At 35.3% G+C, this 20,098-nt stretch overlaps 3 protein-coding genes across 3 annotated transcripts; 1 reads left to right on the top strand and 2 right to left on the bottom strand.

The window, feature by feature from the left end:
* Positions 1–66: 66 nt before the first annotated feature.
* Positions 67–9,553, bottom strand: LOC125818672 (uncharacterized). The gene is made up of 18 exons (XM_049498183.1): positions 9,241–9,553; positions 8,327–8,396; positions 7,408–8,037; positions 7,119–7,307; positions 6,866–6,979; positions 5,955–6,013; positions 5,653–5,719; positions 5,501–5,552; positions 5,302–5,394; positions 5,038–5,121; positions 4,497–4,903; positions 3,463–3,524; positions 2,585–2,654; positions 1,908–1,988; positions 1,714–1,815; positions 1,382–1,506; positions 1,057–1,177; positions 67–420 (listed from the first exon to the last, which is right to left on the bottom strand). Exons 1-18 carry the CDS (start codon positions 9,306–9,308, stop codon positions 322–324), a joined length of 2,493 nt encoding a protein of 830 aa, XP_049354140.1. The 5' UTR covers positions 9,309–9,553; the 3' UTR covers positions 67–321.
* Positions 9,554–10,687: 1,134 nt separating this feature from the next.
* Positions 10,688–12,392, bottom strand: LOC125819122 (uncharacterized). The gene is made up of 3 exons (XM_049498636.1): positions 12,335–12,392; positions 12,023–12,217; positions 10,688–11,066 (listed from the first exon to the last, which is right to left on the bottom strand). The coding sequence occupies exons 2-3, from the start codon at positions 12,172–12,174 to the stop codon at positions 11,000–11,002; spliced, it is 219 nt and encodes a 72-aa protein (XP_049354593.1). The 5' UTR covers positions 12,175–12,217; positions 12,335–12,392; the 3' UTR covers positions 10,688–10,999.
* Positions 12,393–12,952: 560 nt separating this feature from the next.
* LOC125819110 (CDP-diacylglycerol--glycerol-3-phosphate 3-phosphatidyltransferase 2-like) lies at positions 12,953–17,313 on the top strand. The gene is made up of 7 exons (XM_049498625.1): positions 12,953–13,417; positions 14,280–14,377; positions 14,469–14,519; positions 14,682–14,795; positions 16,360–16,416; positions 16,504–16,589; positions 16,704–17,313. The coding sequence occupies exons 1-7, from the start codon at positions 13,003–13,005 to the stop codon at positions 16,822–16,824; spliced, it is 942 nt and encodes a 313-aa protein (XP_049354582.1). The 5' UTR covers positions 12,953–13,002; the 3' UTR covers positions 16,825–17,313.
* Positions 17,314–20,098: the final 2,785 nt, after the last annotated feature.

Genomic DNA, 20,098 nt, shown 5'->3' with positions numbered 1-20,098 from the left:
TAGAGAATTGCTATAGTATAAGCATTAACGGGGTGGAGGTGAGGGGACTAGTAAATTCTTCCATACTTTGTCATCAAGTGATTGTACAACTTGGGCACCCAGCACGATTTACAATTGAAGGGAGGAATACATAAGATTGAGAATGATTTTACAAATACAGTAACCCAAATGCCCTTTTTTTTCTTTACACCATTTTACTGATTATTGTCTTACTTTAATGAATAAGCAACTGAATACAAAAATTATCACCTCTATTATAAAAATATAGTGACCAATATTGAGGGCATTCGACATTTGGCGTCATTATATGAATCTGCATCTTTAGGCCTCTTGTATTTTCTTCTCGAACTGATGATCATTTATTTCCTTCTGCTCCTCATTCACAGTTTTGGTGTCATTAACCTCCTCGGCCTGCTTCCCCTGTTTCACTCAATTATTTTTATGCCAGATATTAGAACCAGCCCGTCAGTTTGGCTGTTAAGGAACAAAGAAACGAGAAAACTTATATATTTTTCAGTGTATATTACTATATGTTGTCTCATCTGCTTTGTATCTTGTTATTTTATTGTCATATTATTGCAATTATGATTTGTTGAAACTTTTCTTTTGAGTTGAGGGTCTATTGAAAACAACCTATCTACCTCACTAAGGTAGGGGTGCATCACTGCTTGTGGGATTACACTGGGTATGTTGTTTTACGTAAGTCATACTACTACTACAACTTCAACCACATATGAGGGACTGGGGTTATGTAACTTTTCTGTAAGATAATCTGCGGTAATACTATCAAATGCTAATTCTTTAAAAGGGATAATTGCATCCCAAACTTCTTTTGCACTTTGGAATTACGTATGTGTTACATGGATATATTACACAAGAAAGTAGGAAATATATGACGATTTCATTAGTATTTAGTTATATATCTATCAAAAATCGTGTAGGCTGGAGGAGTCTGGCAGTCTTACAAGTGCACATGTGATGTCTAATAACTGCTAGAGAGGTGATGACCCAATCAACTAGGTTTCATCCCTAAATTGGAGAAACTTTAGGACATACCTTGTTGCTGTCACGCCAGCCAAGTCCAAACGGTCTTGAGAGCAAACTGATCTTTCTAGCAGGTATCTCTAGTGATGATTCTTGGTTGCCCCCTACAGGAGATGAAACTTGCTGCGTAGATCTATAAAAGAACATATTCTTCCATGTTAGACAAAATACAAGCTATGCATTAATGAAGGCGGTATGTTTTTCTTATTACTACATACATAGGCATGTATTGTCCTTTGGCAACCAATGAAGCAGGTGGAGTAAATAACACCACGATCACCAGGGCATAGTGTTTAATAACACAACAAAATTAGAACATGTAAGTATGCATATATACCTTGGAGAGGGTAGTACTTTATCTTGTCCAGATTGGTACTGTAAGGTAGCCTCCAACATCGATTCTGCCATAACCACCCTCTTTTCTGTCTCAGCAAGGGAAGCAATGGCTTCTTCATACTTTTCCTGCAGGTTGTTGCAATGACACGCAGGATGTTCAATATATCAGCCAACAAATGTCATATTTTCAATTCAAATTCCACCATCAAGCATGAAATCATGAACTAGATAGGTTTGAGAAGAAAATCACAAAGAATCCGGCTGAGTAAGAATTCCCAGATTAAGAACTAGAAATCAAAATGTTACACCACAAAATTGGATCATAGAAGAAACCTGTAGCAATTGAGAGGCATGTCTTTGAGCTGCTGCCTCTTGTTCAGCAAATATACGAGCATCTTCTGTTACCCTCTGTTCTTGCTCCACCCTCATCAAAACCTACAATAAATAGATAAACCCAAAATTTAAAGAAAGAGAGATTAGGAGATAATGTTACAATGCATCATCAAACAAGTGACAAAAATTGTCACCTGAAGCATGGCATTCTCTTGTTCTTGCTTAGCAACAAGGGCCTCTCGAAGCTCAGAAACCTGTCTTTCTAATTGCTCAACCTGAGTCCAACAGAAAATGCCAATGTTCAGATGTAATTGTGATAAATTCAATTTTCTCAAGGAAAAGGAAGACGATATATGCCAAAAAGCAATCAACATATTATGAAGCAGAATATGAGTAACAAAAGACTAAAGCAAATAAATATAAAAGCTCTAAATCCAAATGCACAGCAGGTAATGGTGATGCAGTCTATTGTGCTAACCATCTAGAAATTCCTCAAGTCTTCTATCCATACCGAAAAGATGTATGGAAGCACATAGTCACACTCACAGTAAGCCAAAAGGATTCATGGTACATTGTGTTATTTATCGATGAATCTGGTTCAGGTGTATATTCAAGATGAAAGTTGTATTTACTGTCAGGAATGAGGTTCAATCTGGGATATCAATGTAAGCAGAAGGAAATTATAAATGTTAGAGCAGCTCTATAAACAGGAAAGGCGCATAAATGCAAGCTTGAAGGAATGGACTGGCAGCTGGGTTATTATTTTTCCTTTGTTTTGGGGGGTTGGTACTTGGTAGGAGATGAGCTGGGGATATGATTTCCTGCTCTGAAGAAAGCACATAATTGATTTATAATGCAGCATCTTAAGTACCCGTGCGCTCAACTGCCGCCTGTTATCCTGCTTGACCATCTCCATCAACGCTGTTTCCAACTCCTCAGCTCTGTGGACATGGGAAAAATTGAGGAAAAGGATCAGTCCCCAATCAATATGAGATCTAGTTCCCTTAGCTTCCTATACACACAAAAAGTTAAAAGATTTCATCATTCTGAAAGCTCTCAAATTAGATTTGCAACAGAAGTTGAGAAATATTCAACTTCAGTGAAACCTTCTACAGTTTAACAGGTTCCCTAAATGGACAATTGAACTGCCACTCAGCAAACATCATGATTTTCCGTTTCTTGGATAAGAGTTTTTGCAATTTTTTCAGTGAGCTTGACGCTGGCAGGGATGAGATCCCCCTCGCCCTTGAGACAATTATAGCTGAACCTAATTACGTTTTGAATAGTTAAATTTGCACCACCTTCCCATGTTATAATCTGGTCTCACTGCCCCAAACCTGAATCTTGACAGCGCTACGGGAAGGACAAGAATAAGGAGAAACGGTGGTAGAAAATCACAAGAGGCAGGATTTGGATGAGCAGAAAGGGCAGAGACATGGCCTCAGTTCTTTTTTCACTTCTACCTTTTACTTAAATTATGAAAAAGAGGTCATTGTTGATGCAGCCGAAGTAAAACATTTGGCTTCAGATATAGGTTACAGCTTGATTGTAGCATAGATCATAAATTTTTGAAAATTTACCCAAAAGTATGTTACTTAGCTGTTTCAAAATCAGCTCATTCCTAAGGAACACAAAGGAAAGAGAAGCTAACACTGGAACTCCAACTCTCCCAGGACTAGTTTTGGGAAAAGTCAACCTGCACAATATTGCCTCACTAGATAAAGTAGCATGAACACACGAAATATGCACCTGAGTTCAGCAGATTTTTTCTCCTCCAGCAACTTGGACAACTCAACCTTCAGCCAGACCACCTGATTAAGGTCATGTAGCAATGTATGCAAAATAGATGGAAATCAGAATTGTGGATGACCAACTCAAACAATAGGTTATGATATTCAGATATTGGGAATATAACTTTGAGGATTTCCAGAACAACTGATCACTTACTCGCACACTTGTATAAACTCAGAATGAAATGAAACAAAAAAGAATAATACCGAAAAAAATAGAGTTGGAAGTAGGAATATAAAGGATAATAAAGAAAGGGAGTGGAGGGAAATGAAAACAATTTAAAAAGAAAGTAGAAGGAGAAAACTTGTGCATGCTTTACCATTAGAAATTCAATCGACGTTCATTTTCTTGGTGCAGCAAGCTACTTACACATTAGCACGCTAGATCACTTTTAAGTAAAAAGTTGCATATATCCCCATCACTAAAACTCTAATAGTTATGAACTCCAATTTATCCGCTCTTTTTCAATTTGTTCGTACATCCCGACCTTAGGTACATATTGATTTGTAAACTAAGCTTAAATCGATTTGGTGTAAAGAAAAATTAAAGGTCCTGCTTCAAGGACAGTCCTTAGTCCTTCTAATAAAAATTCCTAACCAGGAGAAGTTCCCTTCAAAATAAGGCATCAAGCTCACTGCCCAGTCAAGTTCTGCTTTATCAGGCAATTCATTCATAGTTTCCCATTTAAAGCAGTATTTACTTAAAGGGAGTAGTATCTTGCTCCAAAATCCTTACTTTGTTAGTGACCATCCAAATTTCACCTATGAGCACATATTCTATATGAATAATTCTATACTGCTGGAAAGAAGAATTAATTTCAGTACATTCTGCCATTCCAGATAATTGTATGAAACAAATTCTGAAGTCCCCATTTAAGCAAAAAGAAGATAAAGCAGGTAAACCAGGAATTATAAAAGACGATCAGGAAAAGAGGTGCAAAAAGTTGAAAAGACAGGCTTCAATGGTATATGTATGGGAAAATAGGAAGTTACCTGTTCTTGGAGATCTGGAGCAGAATCTGTTTCCACATTACCATTAAGGTTCATGTGAAGTTCATCCACATAACTAGATGCATCACTATTCATCACTTCATCAGTTTTTTTATCTGTTCCAGTGGTTCCAACAATTACAGATCCAGGATCATGCTCAAAACTGGTGAGTTTAGAAGCTAACCCCTGACAGTCCCTCCAAACTCGAAGTCCTTTGAACCTCTCTTCAACAGCAGCCTTCACAGCTGGTCGATGCTTATTTCTTAGTTCTTCTAATCGAGCTTCATTAACATTTTGATAGCCCATGCAGGCTGTCAGCACCAGTTGACTGCTATCGAATGTGGAGCCAGCAAGTGACTGCAACAGGGTAACTGCATCCCCTGCATCTTTTGTGGTAACTAATGCAGGTCCTGAATAACAAATGAGTACATCACTTTTGAGCTCCACAAACAAGTGAATTGAACAGCAATGGCAAAGAAGAAAAGAAGCTTGCGTAAACACAATGTTTAGAAACTTTCCAACTCTCATGAATTTAAAAAATTACCATAAAGCTCCATCAAAGCAAGTGCAGTATGGAATAACATCACTCGGTTTCCTTCAAACAGAAGTACATCCCAGACTCTGAGGACTAAAACCAAAAAAGAAACATAAGAAAGGGGGTAAATAACCAGTAAGACAATTCAAGAGCCAAGAAGAAGGTTCAGGCAAATGACCTCAAACTGACCATCTCATCAGCTTAAAACCTATAAATATGTAATACCAGCCTTACTATAGATCAGAATTTTCAAGGCAAGATAAACCAACTGACCACTTTCCCATGGAAGCATGTTCATAAATATGGAGAGGAACCATGGTCCAGCAACCCATGCTACCTGAACTCCCAGGTAATCAAGATGATTAACTGCACGGTTGCATCAATTGGGAAGTCAAAACACATGGCAAGCAATATAATCAACAGAAATTTGGAAAATGAGCTTGAATTAAGAAAGTGAGAACAAGAGACATACCCAATTTTGGAAATTTCTCCCGCACCAACACCTCAAGAACAAGTTGGTCAACCTGATGAGAGAGAGTGTAGCAAATAAAATTGTGATCTTTATATTTCTCACAATGCAATTTATGTGAACTGCAGCAAGTAGAAGCAAAACATGATTGTCACCTGACACTCTATCATCTCTTCTGAGTAATAGCCATCAAAATAATCATCTAGAATCCCCACTAGAGTCCTGTAAGTTTATCAACATTTTTATTCCACAGGAGTGAAACACATTTTGCACTTCAGACCAAATAAAACTCTTAAAGTACAAGGTATTAAAGAACACAAAAGTTGTTCCAACTCTGAATTGCAATTATAACCTCTTCCTTTTGGAAGCGGAAAACTACTGAGAAGCACCTTTGTAGAACATAATTGAAGACACATCCATCTAGGAGAACAAGATGTAGATGAAGTTCAAAACATACCAAAATGCATTTTCTTCGGGCATTAGAAGCAATAGCAGACCAGCAAAAAAATTCATGGCCTGCATTATCAAACGAGCAAAACTGAGAAATACCGAAGGGTAAATGATACGATCCTGAGAAAATCTAGTCCACTTAGAAAAAGACAGCTTGTGTATTGCCCAGACAGGTGAACCACAAGTTGAAAGAATAAGACCTTCATATGGAACTGGAAATGTATCATCATGTTTACGATCATGATATAAAGTTTCCCCCTTTATATCTTTCTGTTCTATCTTACTCGTAAGAAAATTTTCGAAAAAAGGTTCTCCCACGGATTTTCTTTTACGATCTTTTGGTTCCCTGTTAGGTAATAGTGATAGGCATTCAAAAGAATGTGCAAAACATTTCAGTCAGGCTACAATTATTACTAACTCTCAGAAGCTCCAATGCGGGGCAGCTATCATTTGAAATTTTATCCGGTAACACTATTAAAAAAAACATTTATGTGGTGCTTCCCAAAACACATCTTAACTTTTGTTATGTGATTGCGAGAAGATTTCAAAGAAGAATCTAAACGACACCGTAAAATAAAATTCAATCAGAAACTGGTGATGTAGCAACTGAAGACAAAGAATACTTCGGGCAGTATTACAAAATTCAGCAACTATCATTATATCTTCTCTAAAGATATCTGAAAAAAACCTCGCACCAGTTATCAATCAAGAAAGAAAAATGTGGCACTAGATATTTCTAGCTCTCCAATAAGGCGATAAATTAATACCAAAACTCAATCGATAGCCAGTTTATGATTTTTTGATTTGCCAAGTCTTACGCCACATGGTCCATCCAAATGTCAAGCATCAAAGCAAACATATTTAGTCGGGCACTACCACCCACAAAAAAGAGTAAGAGACCACTAGCAATAGAATTACCTGACAGTAGCCTACACAGGGATTATGCCGAGCATAGGCAGTAAGTAAACGCCTTAAAGCATTTCTTCCATCCTCATCTAGAGCTGGATGTCCAGGAAATGTTCTGGGTAGATCCTGTGTCAAAAGAGCAAGGCAAGATTGAAGCCAAAATGGATACTAACCCAACAGCTATATAAAATGTTGTGGTTACTGCAAAAAAAGGTCGATAAGTAGCATGTTGGAAAGAGAAAAAAAAAGTAGCATGTTCAATGACCTTCTCAATTTGCCCTCTCCAATTTTCAGGAAGAAATGCAGTATCTATGCTTGAGTCCACACAACTTCCATCCTTTGATACAGTGCTTATATCCTCTGCATTATTACCAGGTTTAGTGCCTAAAGCAAGCAAATCCTGGTAATAGGTCTCCACCCTGCGTGCCTTTACACCCACAAAGGCTTGCCAAAGCTGTGATGCAAGTGTCAAAAATATACAAATAAAGCTGATGCATGAACTCAGATAACTCAAGGAGAAACACCATAAGAAGATTTTGAGCATTTTATCTAACCTCTCCCCTGAGAGCCATGGGTACTCCACCTTGAACAAGACACTCCAGTTCTTCTTTCCAAGATGGTAAAGACTCTTGACATTTAGTAGCCAAATGACTAATATTTTCATTTAGAGAAACATCTTGCATGGAACCCACATCTAATTTGTCCATAGATTCTGATCTTTCTAAATCATAAAATTCGTCTTCTGAGTCCTCTTCAGATTCTCCTTTTGTGGCACCAGACTCTTCAACTGCAAGAGGATGTTCCTGCAGACCACGGTCTTGCTCATTTTTGGCCAAATTTACCTTTTTATTTACACGAATGCTCATCATATCCTCAATGGCATGTAGAGTTGGTCTGATCTCCGACCATATTTGGGCCTGATGAGTTTTTCTCACAACTGAGGTTGTTGTATCATCCTTTTCTATTGCACCTTCAAGATGACCCTCAGAACCACGCTTTTCAACGGTTTGATTATTGTCTTCATCTCCATTCTGTGAAAAGGAGCTTGCCTTCTGCAACAATGATCCAGTATCAGGTCTGCTGGAGATGCCGTCTGCAGACACCCCATTTATGATCAATTGGGCAGACTCTGCCTGACGTTCCAAAAAGTCATTCCACCTATCTGACCTCTCTTCCTCTTCTTCCTAGAAACAACACAAACAGATTATAACAATCAGAAAATATTTTTTTCTATAAATCAAAGAAAGTTTTTGCATGGTTGCTGAGAACTGTGGTAGAAGTACAATGGACGGAAGATTCTCAACATCGTTCAGCTGGGTTTTTTTCTGCTTCTTGTGTGGCTAATTAGTTGGATGAAAATTCGTTTAGTTGAATGCTCTTCTTTCTTCTATCCCTTCTCTCTACTTTACACAAACTTCTCACCAATAAATAGGACATTAATTACTAAAACCTGTAATCATGACAAGATAGTACCTTGTAGATATTAGCATATTCACGATATCTTTGTACATGCTGAGGCCGTACAGAGAATCCATAAGCATCCCTGTTCATATTGATAGTTATTGGTCAAAAACTCTTTTAGAAGAAAGCTTGATTGAAACAAAAATCTTGATTAGAAGAAGTTCCCAAAAAAATACATTAAATTAGATATTTCTTCATAATTGAGCATTATTTTTTAAAAGGAATTTATTTTTTCAGAAGTTTCATGACAGCTTTATAAAAATCAAAATAAGACAATGCAAGCTAATTGAACAAAACAACCGACTGTTAGCCACTTCACTTGTTCAATTGTTTACCAGCCAGCAGCTTCTGCAATAGCTGATAAAATTAGTAAACACAAATTATCGAGAAAACACTCAGTTAGTATCCACTGCTTCACCAAACACTCAAAATTGCTATTCAACACTTCAAATCTCGGTCATACTAATCAACACTCACTTTAAACTCATATATCAAAACAGAATTACAATAATCTAAAGACATAATACATAAACAAGTACTCAAACTTCGCCTCATCTAGCAATTAAGCGCTTCAACTTTGATTGCACACATCTAGACACCTCAACTTCAACTAAACACTCCAACTTGTGCTCACAGTGTCTCATGGACACACAATACACATACATTTTAGAGGTTTCCAGATGATCGTTTCATAAGTAGTAGTGTTAACTTGTCAGCTCAGGGCAAATTTGAGTATCTGTTTATATATTATGCCTAATCTAAATAAGTTCATTTTCAGCACTACATATCATCATTTTTTTTCCCTTTTTTGTTTGGTCCGGTGAAGTGTGATCCAGAATCCAGCAGCTTCATACAATGGATCAAAACGATTTACAAACAGAAATACAACGTGAAAAGGTAGAAAAACGAACTGACTGTATGTATACCTCTTATGATCGAAAGAAATGATGCAAGGATTCAACACAGTTGTTTCAGCATTTGTCTTCGTCATCATACAAACAACAATTCTCCAAAATCCTCACCGTCAAAACTGATTCAAACCTCTTTCCCCCTTAAAATTCTCCGTAAAATCCGAAAAATGACTCTATTTCAACTGAATTTTCAACTTTTTTTTGCTAGCATTCTACTCAAATGCTCCATACTCACATGGAAGAGAGCGAGTTTAGCGTCACGTTATTCTGACGGTATGTGCTGTGAGATTCCTTAACACGGAGTTCAGAGTGTGAGAGTGAGGAAAAAGGGGAGAGATTTTCTGAGAAAGAGAGATCTCAGGGATGGTGGATCAGGTTAAATGAACTAAGGCCCCATTGGTGGCCCATGACTTTTGTCCAAACTCCATAAAAAAAAAAACTCTTTACTTTTTTTCTGCTTATCGATGACTATGGGGACCAAAATCTTTACTCCGTCGTTTCGTTTCAAAATAAATGGTTGTTACTATTTTATTTTTAGTCAAATAAAAGTAACTTTTTTATTCACTTTTATTTGTCATTTTTAATATAGAAAGAAAAGACAATTGTATTTTTCTTGTTTTACTTTCAGTATTAATTATTTATTTTCAAAATTATTTTTCAAGATTTAAGACTATACTAATCAAATTAATATAGATATTATGATAAAATATGAGTGTTAATCAATGTTTCATTTTTTAAAAATAGCAATTTTTCCTTTTGCTCCATTTTTTTTTATTTAACTCTCTTTATTTTATAAAGATTATTGGTGTTGATTTTACTAGATAGTCAATTTTGGCTAGACTTTTACAATTTTAGTTTATGTATTTCTTTCAAGAAATTTTTATTTTTACACTTAAAATATCTAAAAATTAAGACAAAATGAGTGATTGATTTGTGACTAATTAGGACAAAAGGAGAGATTGATTTGTGATTGCATGCCAAAGAAACAAAAAATGCATTTTTTTGACAAATCTAATACTGGTGGTTACAATAATCAACATGACTATGACTCCACCAAAAAAGGTTGTTTGATAATTCGAACAGACAATCTTGAGCAACTTCGTACGATGCTAGCTAGTTGCTTCCATAGTAAATATTCCGTAACTCAAAATTATTCTTTAAATCATTTCTAAAACTTAAAACTATACATCAATTGATATGGATATTATAATAAAATACTTATAATCATTATCAAGTAAAAGTTACAAAAGGAGAGTTTCCAATGTTTCATTAACAAACAATATAATTGCTGGTAGAAGATTGGTTACAAGTTAAAGGACTTGTAAACATTTTTTCATCATCAAAAAGGAAAAAAAATGTTGAACTCTAAGTTTGGTAGGGAGGGAATGGATCCACGCAACGCAAATCCGAAATAGTCAGGCTCCAATGCGGGTACCAAATACTGGGTGGGGAAACAAAACAGAAAACAAATGATGTCTCAAATGTTATTTGACCTAGTAGCTTCAAAGATACAAGAGAATCTGAGAGATCATGATTATTACAACTTACAAGAGAGTTCAGTTCATGTCAATTAGTATTTTGAAAGCTCTATGGTGACACAGTATGTGAAAATAACTCATTTTGCCAATACCAAAAAGGGCAAAAGTATATTTAACAGGATACATACACTAATGGGGAGTCTAAATTAGTCATATGTTATGGAACAAAATTTGAAATGGTGGCTGGGAAATCACAAGGCATCTGATAAGTATGTATTTCGACAGAGGAATCAAATCTAGTGTTTGTCGTCTTTGGGGATGTCCTTCTGAGGTATCTCCTTCGGCTTTGCCTTCTCCATTCCCCTACAAAAATATCAATGGCATGTCACGACTCACGTCTATCTCATTCACACAAACAGAATGATGACTGCAACTAATAACCAAACAAGCAAAAGTGAAGGATTCAATATAAAGAGAAACAAATATGATAAGATGAGATGAGCAAAGATTTAAGATACAAGAGAAGACGAGAAATGATGAATGAAAAAAAAGAAGCGCAAGGAGAAAGAGTTTTTGAATAAAATTCATAAAACAGTTCTATGGGACTTAGGCTTCTAACTATAGAAGAATAAAACATATTGTTTCATGTTATTATGCATTGAATTTTGCTATCATATTCCGAAACTATTTTTGGATATCATATACAAGCTTCATGGTATACCAGAAGACATCATCAGCGATAGAGCTCCAATGTTTACTAGCAAAATGTGGCAACAACTTTTCTCTATGCTTGGACACTAATTGGCCAGTTGTCGAGCTGTACTACCAATAGTCAGGGGGCTGAACACTAAATGTGCGTGTGGAACGACCAACTGAACCGAACCGTTTTGAGACCTTTTGACAGGCCTAATGTTGAAGAAGAATATAAACCATTATGTAACTTCCATTCTTCTCTTCAACAGGGTACTTTCTTTCTACCCAAAGGTATAATAGCAGATATGGCAAATTTTGAGTTATGGAGGAAATTAGCAGAAAGAAAAGAGAACCAAGAACATTCTAACTAGAACTGATTAGTGTTAAGCCAGTCAATTACTTCTCACACTGCTACCCTTGTAGCAATAGCACGACTAGTTCTACGAATATGGTCAGTTCTAATGCTTATCACTTAGCATTCATCAATGGATAACTTTTTCAATCCAAACAGAGATGACTAAATGCAAACTATAAGCACAAGACGACTAACTTCAACCAGATAACAAAATGAACAGAGCAAATACTTGATTAGAAACAGGAAAGAGAAATACGAGTAGACGACATACTTAGCGGCGGAAGCAGACTCTTCCTCAAGCCAGTGGCGAATTTGACGAACGTTGCGCTTGAAGATGGAGGCAGACTGTTTAACGTCGCTCCTCATCAGTAAAACCACAGCGCTCACTCCCGCAACTGTCAGTATAAAGTTCGTTAACGCCATTCTGGAGATCAATTCGTTTCTTTGATTGTGAAATTGCTTGAACCTTGCGATTAATCAAGTGGAGATGAATATATGATCAGCACGGTGATCTAATTTGAATGTAAATTTAACAGTTTGCTTCAAAAATGAAACAAAACGTAATCCTAAATGAAGAAATTACAGTGATTTAATCGGCAGCGGTAGAGGTGAACTTCAGGAGAACGCCGTGAGTAACAGAGAGGGGCTGCAGTGAGTACCGAACTAGATCTCAGAGCAAGAGTGTTCATTAGGGTTTGAGTTGATTTTAGTTAAATTGAAAAACAAAATTAATTTTAGTTAAATTTTGAAATTTTAAAAACATCAAAAAATTATTTTTACCTTTTTCAGTCACAAAAAATCAAAAGTTACTTCAATTTATATTCATGACCAAATACAATCTAATTTTCAATTACTATCATTTTTTCATTTGAAAACAAAAAAATACTTTTTTCAAATTTTCATATGAAATATCCAAACATTCACCTATAAGTAGAAAAAACAAATCTCTTATAAAAAATAACATAAATTTTATTTTTTAGTAAATTATAAATGACCTATAAAATCGTAACTTTATAAGATAAAAAAAATATAAAATATAAATATATCATTTAATTTGAGATTTTTATATCTTAGATCCTAATCTTGCTAGTGATATATGAGAAAAGCACGTACAAAATTGAAAAACCAAAATATGATTGAGATCGATTGCGCAAGTTAAAAGACATTATTAACAAAATAAGCCTCTTCACCAACCAGCTCGACTAACCTAAGCCTTTGTGCGTATTATTACCAAAAAAAATAAAATTGACGATGCTCGTGGGGCTCAAACTCAAAGCTGTGGTCTCTATTTATGGCCACATGCCCTACAATTTTTACCGCACCTTCTCCTCCACCGCCGCGCCAACAACAAATTTTCCGGTGGTGCCGACACACATTTACCGTTGCCGGAGGATCTCAACTCCGGCGCCGGGATTCTTGAAGGTCTCAGTTTTTTCCTGTCAGAAGGAGAAGGAGGAGGAGGAGTATGCCCCTTTTTCAGTGAGGAATATTTCTACCACTGGCATGGGCTATACACCTGGTAACAAGGAGGATCACCACAGGGAGAAGACATTGAGGTCGTCGTCGTCGTCGTCGTCATCAGCTCCATCAAAGTCTGATAAACTGCTCACACTGCCTACAATTTTGACAATCGGACGTGTAGCCGCTATTCCGGTTCTCGTTACCAGTAAGTTTTTGGGGGATACAATTAGTTTTGTTTAACCCTAGCTAATTGAGAGGGTGCAATGTGGTAAATTTAGTTGTGATATCTGAAATTGGAGTGTAATTGGAGCTGATTTTCTCCTTTTTGTGAGTTTCAATGTCTTAAGTTGATTAGTAGAATTGATTGATGCATTTAGATTGAAGAAGGAAGTATGTATTCGTTTTGCATTAAAGTTACTCAATTTGACTTATCCAGAAAAAAAAGGAAGTTGCTCAATTTGGTGTGAAATGATTGGTGTAATGAGTGGGAGAGGAGAAAGCCACTGATTTTCTTCCGAAATTCCGTGTACTAAGAAAACCTAGTTGTATCTTTTTGCAATGGAACAATGGTTTGGGAGCTGGAATAAGTAAAAAGAGATTTTGTTTTAAAAAAAAAATCCCTTTTGCTTGTTGAATTGCTAACTTGAGGAGCATGGTGCATATTGATTAGAGACAAGAAACAGATGATCCATATGAGGAAACTGTCCTGAATTCTGATCTAAAGGCTGTATAGAACTTCTTAATAGTTGAATAAAGAGAGTAGGCGTTTCAGATATCTGACGATTTAATGTAGTTGTCTTGTTATTAGTCTATTGTAAGCTTTTTATGTAAGCTTTTCTAATGAGTGGCATATGGGTTTGCTGATCTCTTTTATTACTTAATCTCAGAAGTTCTTGGATTGTAAGTTTCACTTGTTACCCTTTACACAGTCATTAGGACAAATCAGGATGAGAGGATAAGTTTATTAGAATTTCTTAACTTTTTCTATTTTCTTGGTTGGACAGCATAATTTGTTTTCAGATGATACACTGTAAAAGAAAACTGATTTTGTAGCCTTTTTAATATAGCATTCTACGTTGATAGCTGGTGGGGACCAACCGCTACAACAGGTATATTTATTGCTGCAGCAATAACTGATTGGCTTGATGGATATCTTGCTCGCAAGGTACATGCTTCTGCTGTTCAATAGAATCATTTCTTCTTGAATTATAATTTCTTATCTCAACTTTCAAAATTGGCTGGTTTGACACGTCCAGATGAACTTAGGAACTGCCTTTGGTGCATTTTTAGATCCAGTGGCTGATAAGGTATTTTCTCTTTATTCTTTAACTCACATGGCATTACCTGGAAGTTTGGCCAGTTTGCTAGCCAAGTTGCTTCCATTATCCATAATGTTTGAGACTCTTGAGCATCATTGCTTGTAATAAAAGAGCAGACATTTTTTATACAACTCTTCTCGACTTCAACAGCTAATGGTCGCTGCCACCTTGATCTTGTTGTGCACCAAACCTTTGGAGGCTAGTTTGTTTGGACAATTGCCATGGCTACTAACTGTACCTTCAATTGCTATAATTGGCAGGGAGGTGAGTGGATTAACTGTACTTCTGTTCATAATTGCATTTCCTTTCACATTGGCAGTGTTCCAAAGTGCCATAACGACGTGCTTTAGAGCATTATGGTTTCCAATCAAGATATCGTAAAACTTCCTTTGGATGACAGTCTGACAAGTGAGGGAGGATTTAGTGAAGGAATAATGCCGCTTTATACTAATATAGATTGCATTTCCTTTCACATGGTGTTTTTTTCAGAAATAGAACTTAAATTTGTGATATTAATAGTCATGAGATCAGGAACTATGTTGTCATAGTTCTTTTCTCTTGTAGGTGTGTAAACACCATAACGGACTTGCACTTTTCATTTTCGACATGGTTCTTTTTTGTTGCAGTATACCAGAGGAACATTTTGGATAATGAGTTTCTGAAAGAGTTTTTAAATTTGCAGAAGGTTTCACTAAGATTATATTTCTGTTAAATTCTATTGTACACTGGCCTTAGGGAAATAGAAGATGTTAGATGGACCATGAAAACTGTTAGCATTGGTGTGAAAAGTTTTGATCCTTTTAGCATTCTATTCACTCTATCAGTATACAATTATATTGCATGGGAGCATGTCTCTCGGTGGTCACTGGATCATTGCCCGCTGCACACTTCAGTTTTTATTTTACTTGTTTTTTCTGGTGATGGGGGGAGGTTGGAGTGGAGTTGCAAGGGCCTGGAAGAATAAGAAGAACTTAACTGAAAAATTCAAACCATATAGTAATTGGATCCATCATACACGTTAAATTTGATTAGCAATTTGAGCTTCTAGTATATTAGTAAGAAACTACAAATCTGTGTTATAAGGGAAATGAAAATGACATTTATCATGAGGTAAATTGTGTTAAGCAGTTAATAGTACTTTTGGTGTTGAACTGAATTATTATCTTAATTCTAGGTGCGTGAAAGCTGGCCCAGATACCACGGTCATAATTTTTTTTTATCTTAATTCTAATGCATAGATTTTCCACGTATAAGTTTAGTTGTTCAAAAGATAATATCTTTGCTATCGTTTCCCACAGTGTGGGATTACAATCACAATATTTTTTCTAGAGTTCCCTGAAGCTATTATTCATATCCTTCTTGCTGAAATGTATTTAGTTAGAACTGTTCCTCTTCATTTGTGTCAAGTAAACTATCGAGTATGAATATTTCAAGTAATGCTGCGAGGATAAACTTCTCTGAAACATGCAAGCACTGATCGTCTTAGATTGAAAAGAAAGAGGCATTTGAGAGCTCTTGAGAACATGGATTGGAACTGTGCGTATTCTTGATAAACCTTATTGTATTTTTAGATTATTAAGTTTTGCATAGTATGTGATCTTTCTGGTCTTTGAGATATCTTAGTCCATATTTAGCCTGGGAGTCGCTTTTGCTCAAGGTGCAATATCTGTTTTTCCATGATGCTCTTTTATTACCTTTTCTCAAATATACATCATACGATGCTTTTCCATGTTCCTCGAAAATCTTTTCACTGCATCTTTAGTTATTTTTCACTGTGGATGAATGATAAACACTGTTTTTTTTATTCATTTTGCAAATCTTTTTGTAGATAACTATGTCTGCAGTTAGAGAATGGGCAGCTTCTCAGGGTGGTAAACTTTCAGAGGTTCACAATCAACCTATTATTATTCACTCTTAAGAGTAATCCACTTCGTGATTTAGTTATCCCAGTATTAAATAATGAATTTTCCAGGCTGTTGCTGTGAATAACTTGGGGAAGTGGAAAACAGCCACTCAGATGACTGCATTGACCATCCTTCTCCTTACCAGAGATAGCAGGTAACTTTTCTGTTCTATACTCACGCTAATATTTGAAGGAAAAGGGATGTTGATTGTTTTGATTGAAGATTCATGTGAATGTTTCTTTGACCTCTGTAACTATCCTCTCTGCAGTTTATCAGGGGCTGGAACTTTTGTAGCTTCTGGTGTGATCTTGCTATATGTTTCAGCATGGTTAGCTTTATGGTCTCTGGTCGTGTATATGAGAAAGATATCGAAAGTATTGTTGATGTAGAAATCATGGCCAATGATCACATTGTGGCTCATGCTACTAGCTGTGGAGAAGCAGGTTGTACACAAGCTGATCCATGATTCTGCAAAAGGGAACTGCACTTTGCAGTTGCATCTCGACTATGAGTGAAGTTGCTAACTTAATTCTGACATACCTCGCCCCATATTTATCCGGTGCACTTTGGTTGTGACAGAGAGAAATGAAAATGTTGGCTGTGTTCAACATTTGCTATTCCATTTCATTCTTTAACCATATTCTTTAGTGAAATTGGAGGCTCAATAGGAATTATATCATCAAATACATGGAATTTGCTATATCTATTGTAATCGATTCTGACAGGAAGAATTTATACTCGAATATTGTTCCGGTTGAACCAGACGTATTTATGTCTCCTTCGGATCAATATTGCTGATGTCGTAAAGCATCTTACACATTGCAGTAACAGTTTATCATGCAATAAATTATGGACGAGGTGTTTGTTAAGAACAATAAGGTGTACAGAGTCGTTTTGAATTTTGATAAATTTCTCTGTTTAAGGTCATTCATTATCTGTCTTATCAGAGATGAAACATACGTGTGAAGAATTACCCGTCTGAGTTGGGCAGCTGTTGCAGTCGATGTTGATTGGACTCTTCAAAATTGTTGTGTTGTCGTACTCGTATAGGATCCTCTAAAAATGCAGGTTCTTTCACACATCAATTGAAGAGTTCGAACACAGCATACTTGCAGTTTGAATGTAAACGCAAAGAAATCCTTTTTAAAAGGAGGTAAATGATTTGAAATTTTGAATGTCAAGTGAAATCGGCAATGGAAATGTAATGAATTGAATTGATAAAAAAGCAACAACATTAAATGTAATTTCATGAGTGAAATATCGAGAAGATGGAGTGTACGCCAATTTTATCTTCACCTCTACCTTCAAAGGGTGAAAGAGATATATGCTGAAAATATAGAAGAGATGAGTTGACATTGAATTGATAAAAAAAGGAGAGGTAATAATAGCAAGGTTTAGTAGCTTAGTTGATTGACTATTTAAACTCCCACCTTGATGATGAAGTTTCGATTTCCCGTATTGTAATCCCCTCTCCACCCCAATATGAAAATAAAATAAAATAAAATATTAAGCTGTTAGGAATATGGTACCAAAACATGTTGAAATGAGTAATATGATTCCTCGCCCTAAATCACTTATATAAGCAGTTAAAATTCACAATAGCTATATTTTTAGTCTCTGTAATTGAAAATAGTCACTTGATAAAGTTTTAAATTTCACTATGATAATTTATGTTACTGGAACTTTTAAAAATTATTGATCTGTACGTGTCGAATCCTTCAAAATTAGTAAATTTATAAAGGATCTAACACATACAATAATATTTTAAAGAGTCTAATCAACATTAATGTTGATAGTTGAATTACTTTTCCAAAATAGGATTGAAAAGGAGCTAGTAAGCGTTATTTCTACCATACGAGTTTGTTATACTATAAAGTACAATTAGTAAGTGGCTTGTGCTGAATTTTAGGATAACTATTTAAATTACACTGGATGTATTGTTATTGTTGTATTTATAAACAATTCCATTCATTAATATTCATTTTATAAAATTCGAATTTAGGACTTTATTTTCTCTTTCAATTACGATTTGTTTAGATTGATTGGCTTTTCTTATTTACTTTTTATTCCAATTTCAGGATATTAATTTATGAATGAGTTTTGAATATTTCTATTTATTTAGGTCGAGATCTACATATATGAATTTAATGGGTTTGAATCAGTGGCGGCTCTACCCCTTTGAAAAAAAAGCAACCGTCTTAGGCCCCAAAATTTGAGGGGCCTCATTTTAAAATAATAATAATATGTTATACATAAAAAAATATTGAGTATTATTTGTAGAAAATATAAACTTTTCATAAAATAGCAAAGAAGTAATAGAAGTTTGATAAATTATGAGTACTATGTCTCAAGAAAGATTAAATAATTGGCTATAATAAACTTCATAAAAAAAATATATTCGAATTTAAGGCCTCTATTCGAATTTGGCTTTAGGCCACCGATTTATTAGAGCCGCCCCTGGTTTGAATGATCATTACATAAAATCTTCTTTTGGAGGTTATTACTTTTTTTCTCTTTCGATAGTTTAGTAGTAACAAATAAATGAGCGAGGCAGAAAATAGTAGGCAAACTATATAAACACACTTTAGATCCTAATTATAGAATTCAGGGTAGTTTGTAATATTACTTTCTATATCATATTTTGGCCGCGAGATACATGTATCATTAAAGGTGAGATACGTGTATCCGACAGTTTTAAAAGTCGAGATACACAAGTTATTAATTTGAATTAAAGGGGGTGTAACCAATTTCCTTAATTAAAGGATTAATTGATGACAAATTAACAACCCAAACTGATTACAAGATCCTTGCATGTGAACTCTAACAGGTTTTCATAAATAACGAAATCACAAACCAAAATAATTGTGTAACCCTAAACTTTATCTTCTTCATCAGTTCCTTCTTTGGTAGTTAATGCGAGATACATGTATCATTAAAGGCGAGATATGTGTATCCAACAGTTTTAAAGGGTTTAATTGTGTATCTGTTGTGTTAATTAAAGTTTGGCACATAATTCTTCCATTTTTGATTGGGTTGTTCCTAAACTTAGATCTATTTTCACTCTGAATGTTGGCAGATGAAGACCCTGCAATGACAAAATACATAACAAAACCGTTAATGAAAAACAAACAAAATAATCGGCATGGATTGGTATAGGATCGAAACTGAGATATACATTTAACAAGAATCATCCGATTTTAATTGTAAATGGTCATCCATTAAAATAGTTGAGAAACAACAAAAACAAACAATGTAAAACCTAATTTGTAAAAGTTTATAAAATCGAATTTTAGAGCAATATGAACTCTATCTCAGATACATGAATGGGATGTAAACCAAGATATATTAGAATAATGAAAAAAAAAACCTCTTTGTATACTTTTGACTATCAAGATTTAGTTTTGAATTAGGGACATGCAAATATGTATTGAGAGCAGTGGCGGAGCCAGGATGTTCGCTAAGGGGGTTCGAAGTATAAAGTAATAAATACGTGAGATGGGAAAGAAAAATATTAATCTTAACTCGCTAAATTTAACTTGTTTTGTTATGCTACGTTTAGGTTCTTACTTTTTACCCTGCTCCATCGATTTTTTTTTTTCAAATTCTTGTGCTCTTTTTTTCTTTAAGTTTTGTCATGTTTTATTTTATTTTGATTTTTTTTAT

Source organism: Solanum verrucosum, unplaced genomic scaffold (assembly GCF_900185275.1).
Source record: "Solanum verrucosum unplaced genomic scaffold, falcon-dt-bn FXZP01000252.1, whole genome shotgun sequence".
NCBI classification, from domain to species: Eukaryota; Viridiplantae; Streptophyta; class Magnoliopsida; order Solanales; family Solanaceae; genus Solanum; species Solanum verrucosum.
The sequence above is the reverse complement of the archived record's forward strand: the minus strand, read 5'-3'. Positions and strand labels throughout refer to the sequence as shown.

Excerpts from the sequence above, each read along its gene's own strand:
- LOC125818672 (XM_049498183.1), bottom strand. The coding sequence starts at position 9,308 with ATGATGACGAAGACAAATGCTGAAACAACTGTGTTGAATCCTTGCATC. Across the intron at positions 6,014-6,865 it reads CCTGTGTAGGCTACTGTCAG|GCCATGAATTTTTTTGCTGG; the intron begins GTAATTCTATTG and ends TTGATAATGCAG. Across the intron at positions 3,525-4,496 it reads CTCCAGATCTCCAAGAACAG|GTGGTCTGGCTGAAGGTTGA; the intron begins GTAACTTCCTAT and ends GACCTTAATCAG.
- LOC125819110 (XM_049498625.1), top strand. The coding sequence starts at position 13,003 with ATGCTCGTGGGGCTCAAACTCAAAGCTGTGGTCTCTATTTATGGCCAC. Across the intron at positions 14,520-14,681 it reads TAGATCCAGTGGCTGATAAG|CTAATGGTCGCTGCCACCTT; the intron begins GTATTTTCTCTT and ends CGACTTCAACAG. Across the intron at positions 14,796-16,359 it reads TTGCTATAATTGGCAGGGAG|ATAACTATGTCTGCAGTTAG; the intron begins GTGAGTGGATTA and ends ATCTTTTTGTAG.
- LOC125819122 (XM_049498636.1), bottom strand. The coding sequence starts at position 12,174 with ATGGCGTTAACGAACTTTATACTGACAGTTGCGGGAGTGAGCGCTGTG. Across the intron at positions 11,067-12,022 it reads GAGTCTGCTTCCGCCGCTAA|GGGAATGGAGAAGGCAAAGC; the intron begins GTATGTCGTCTA and ends ATATTTTTGTAG.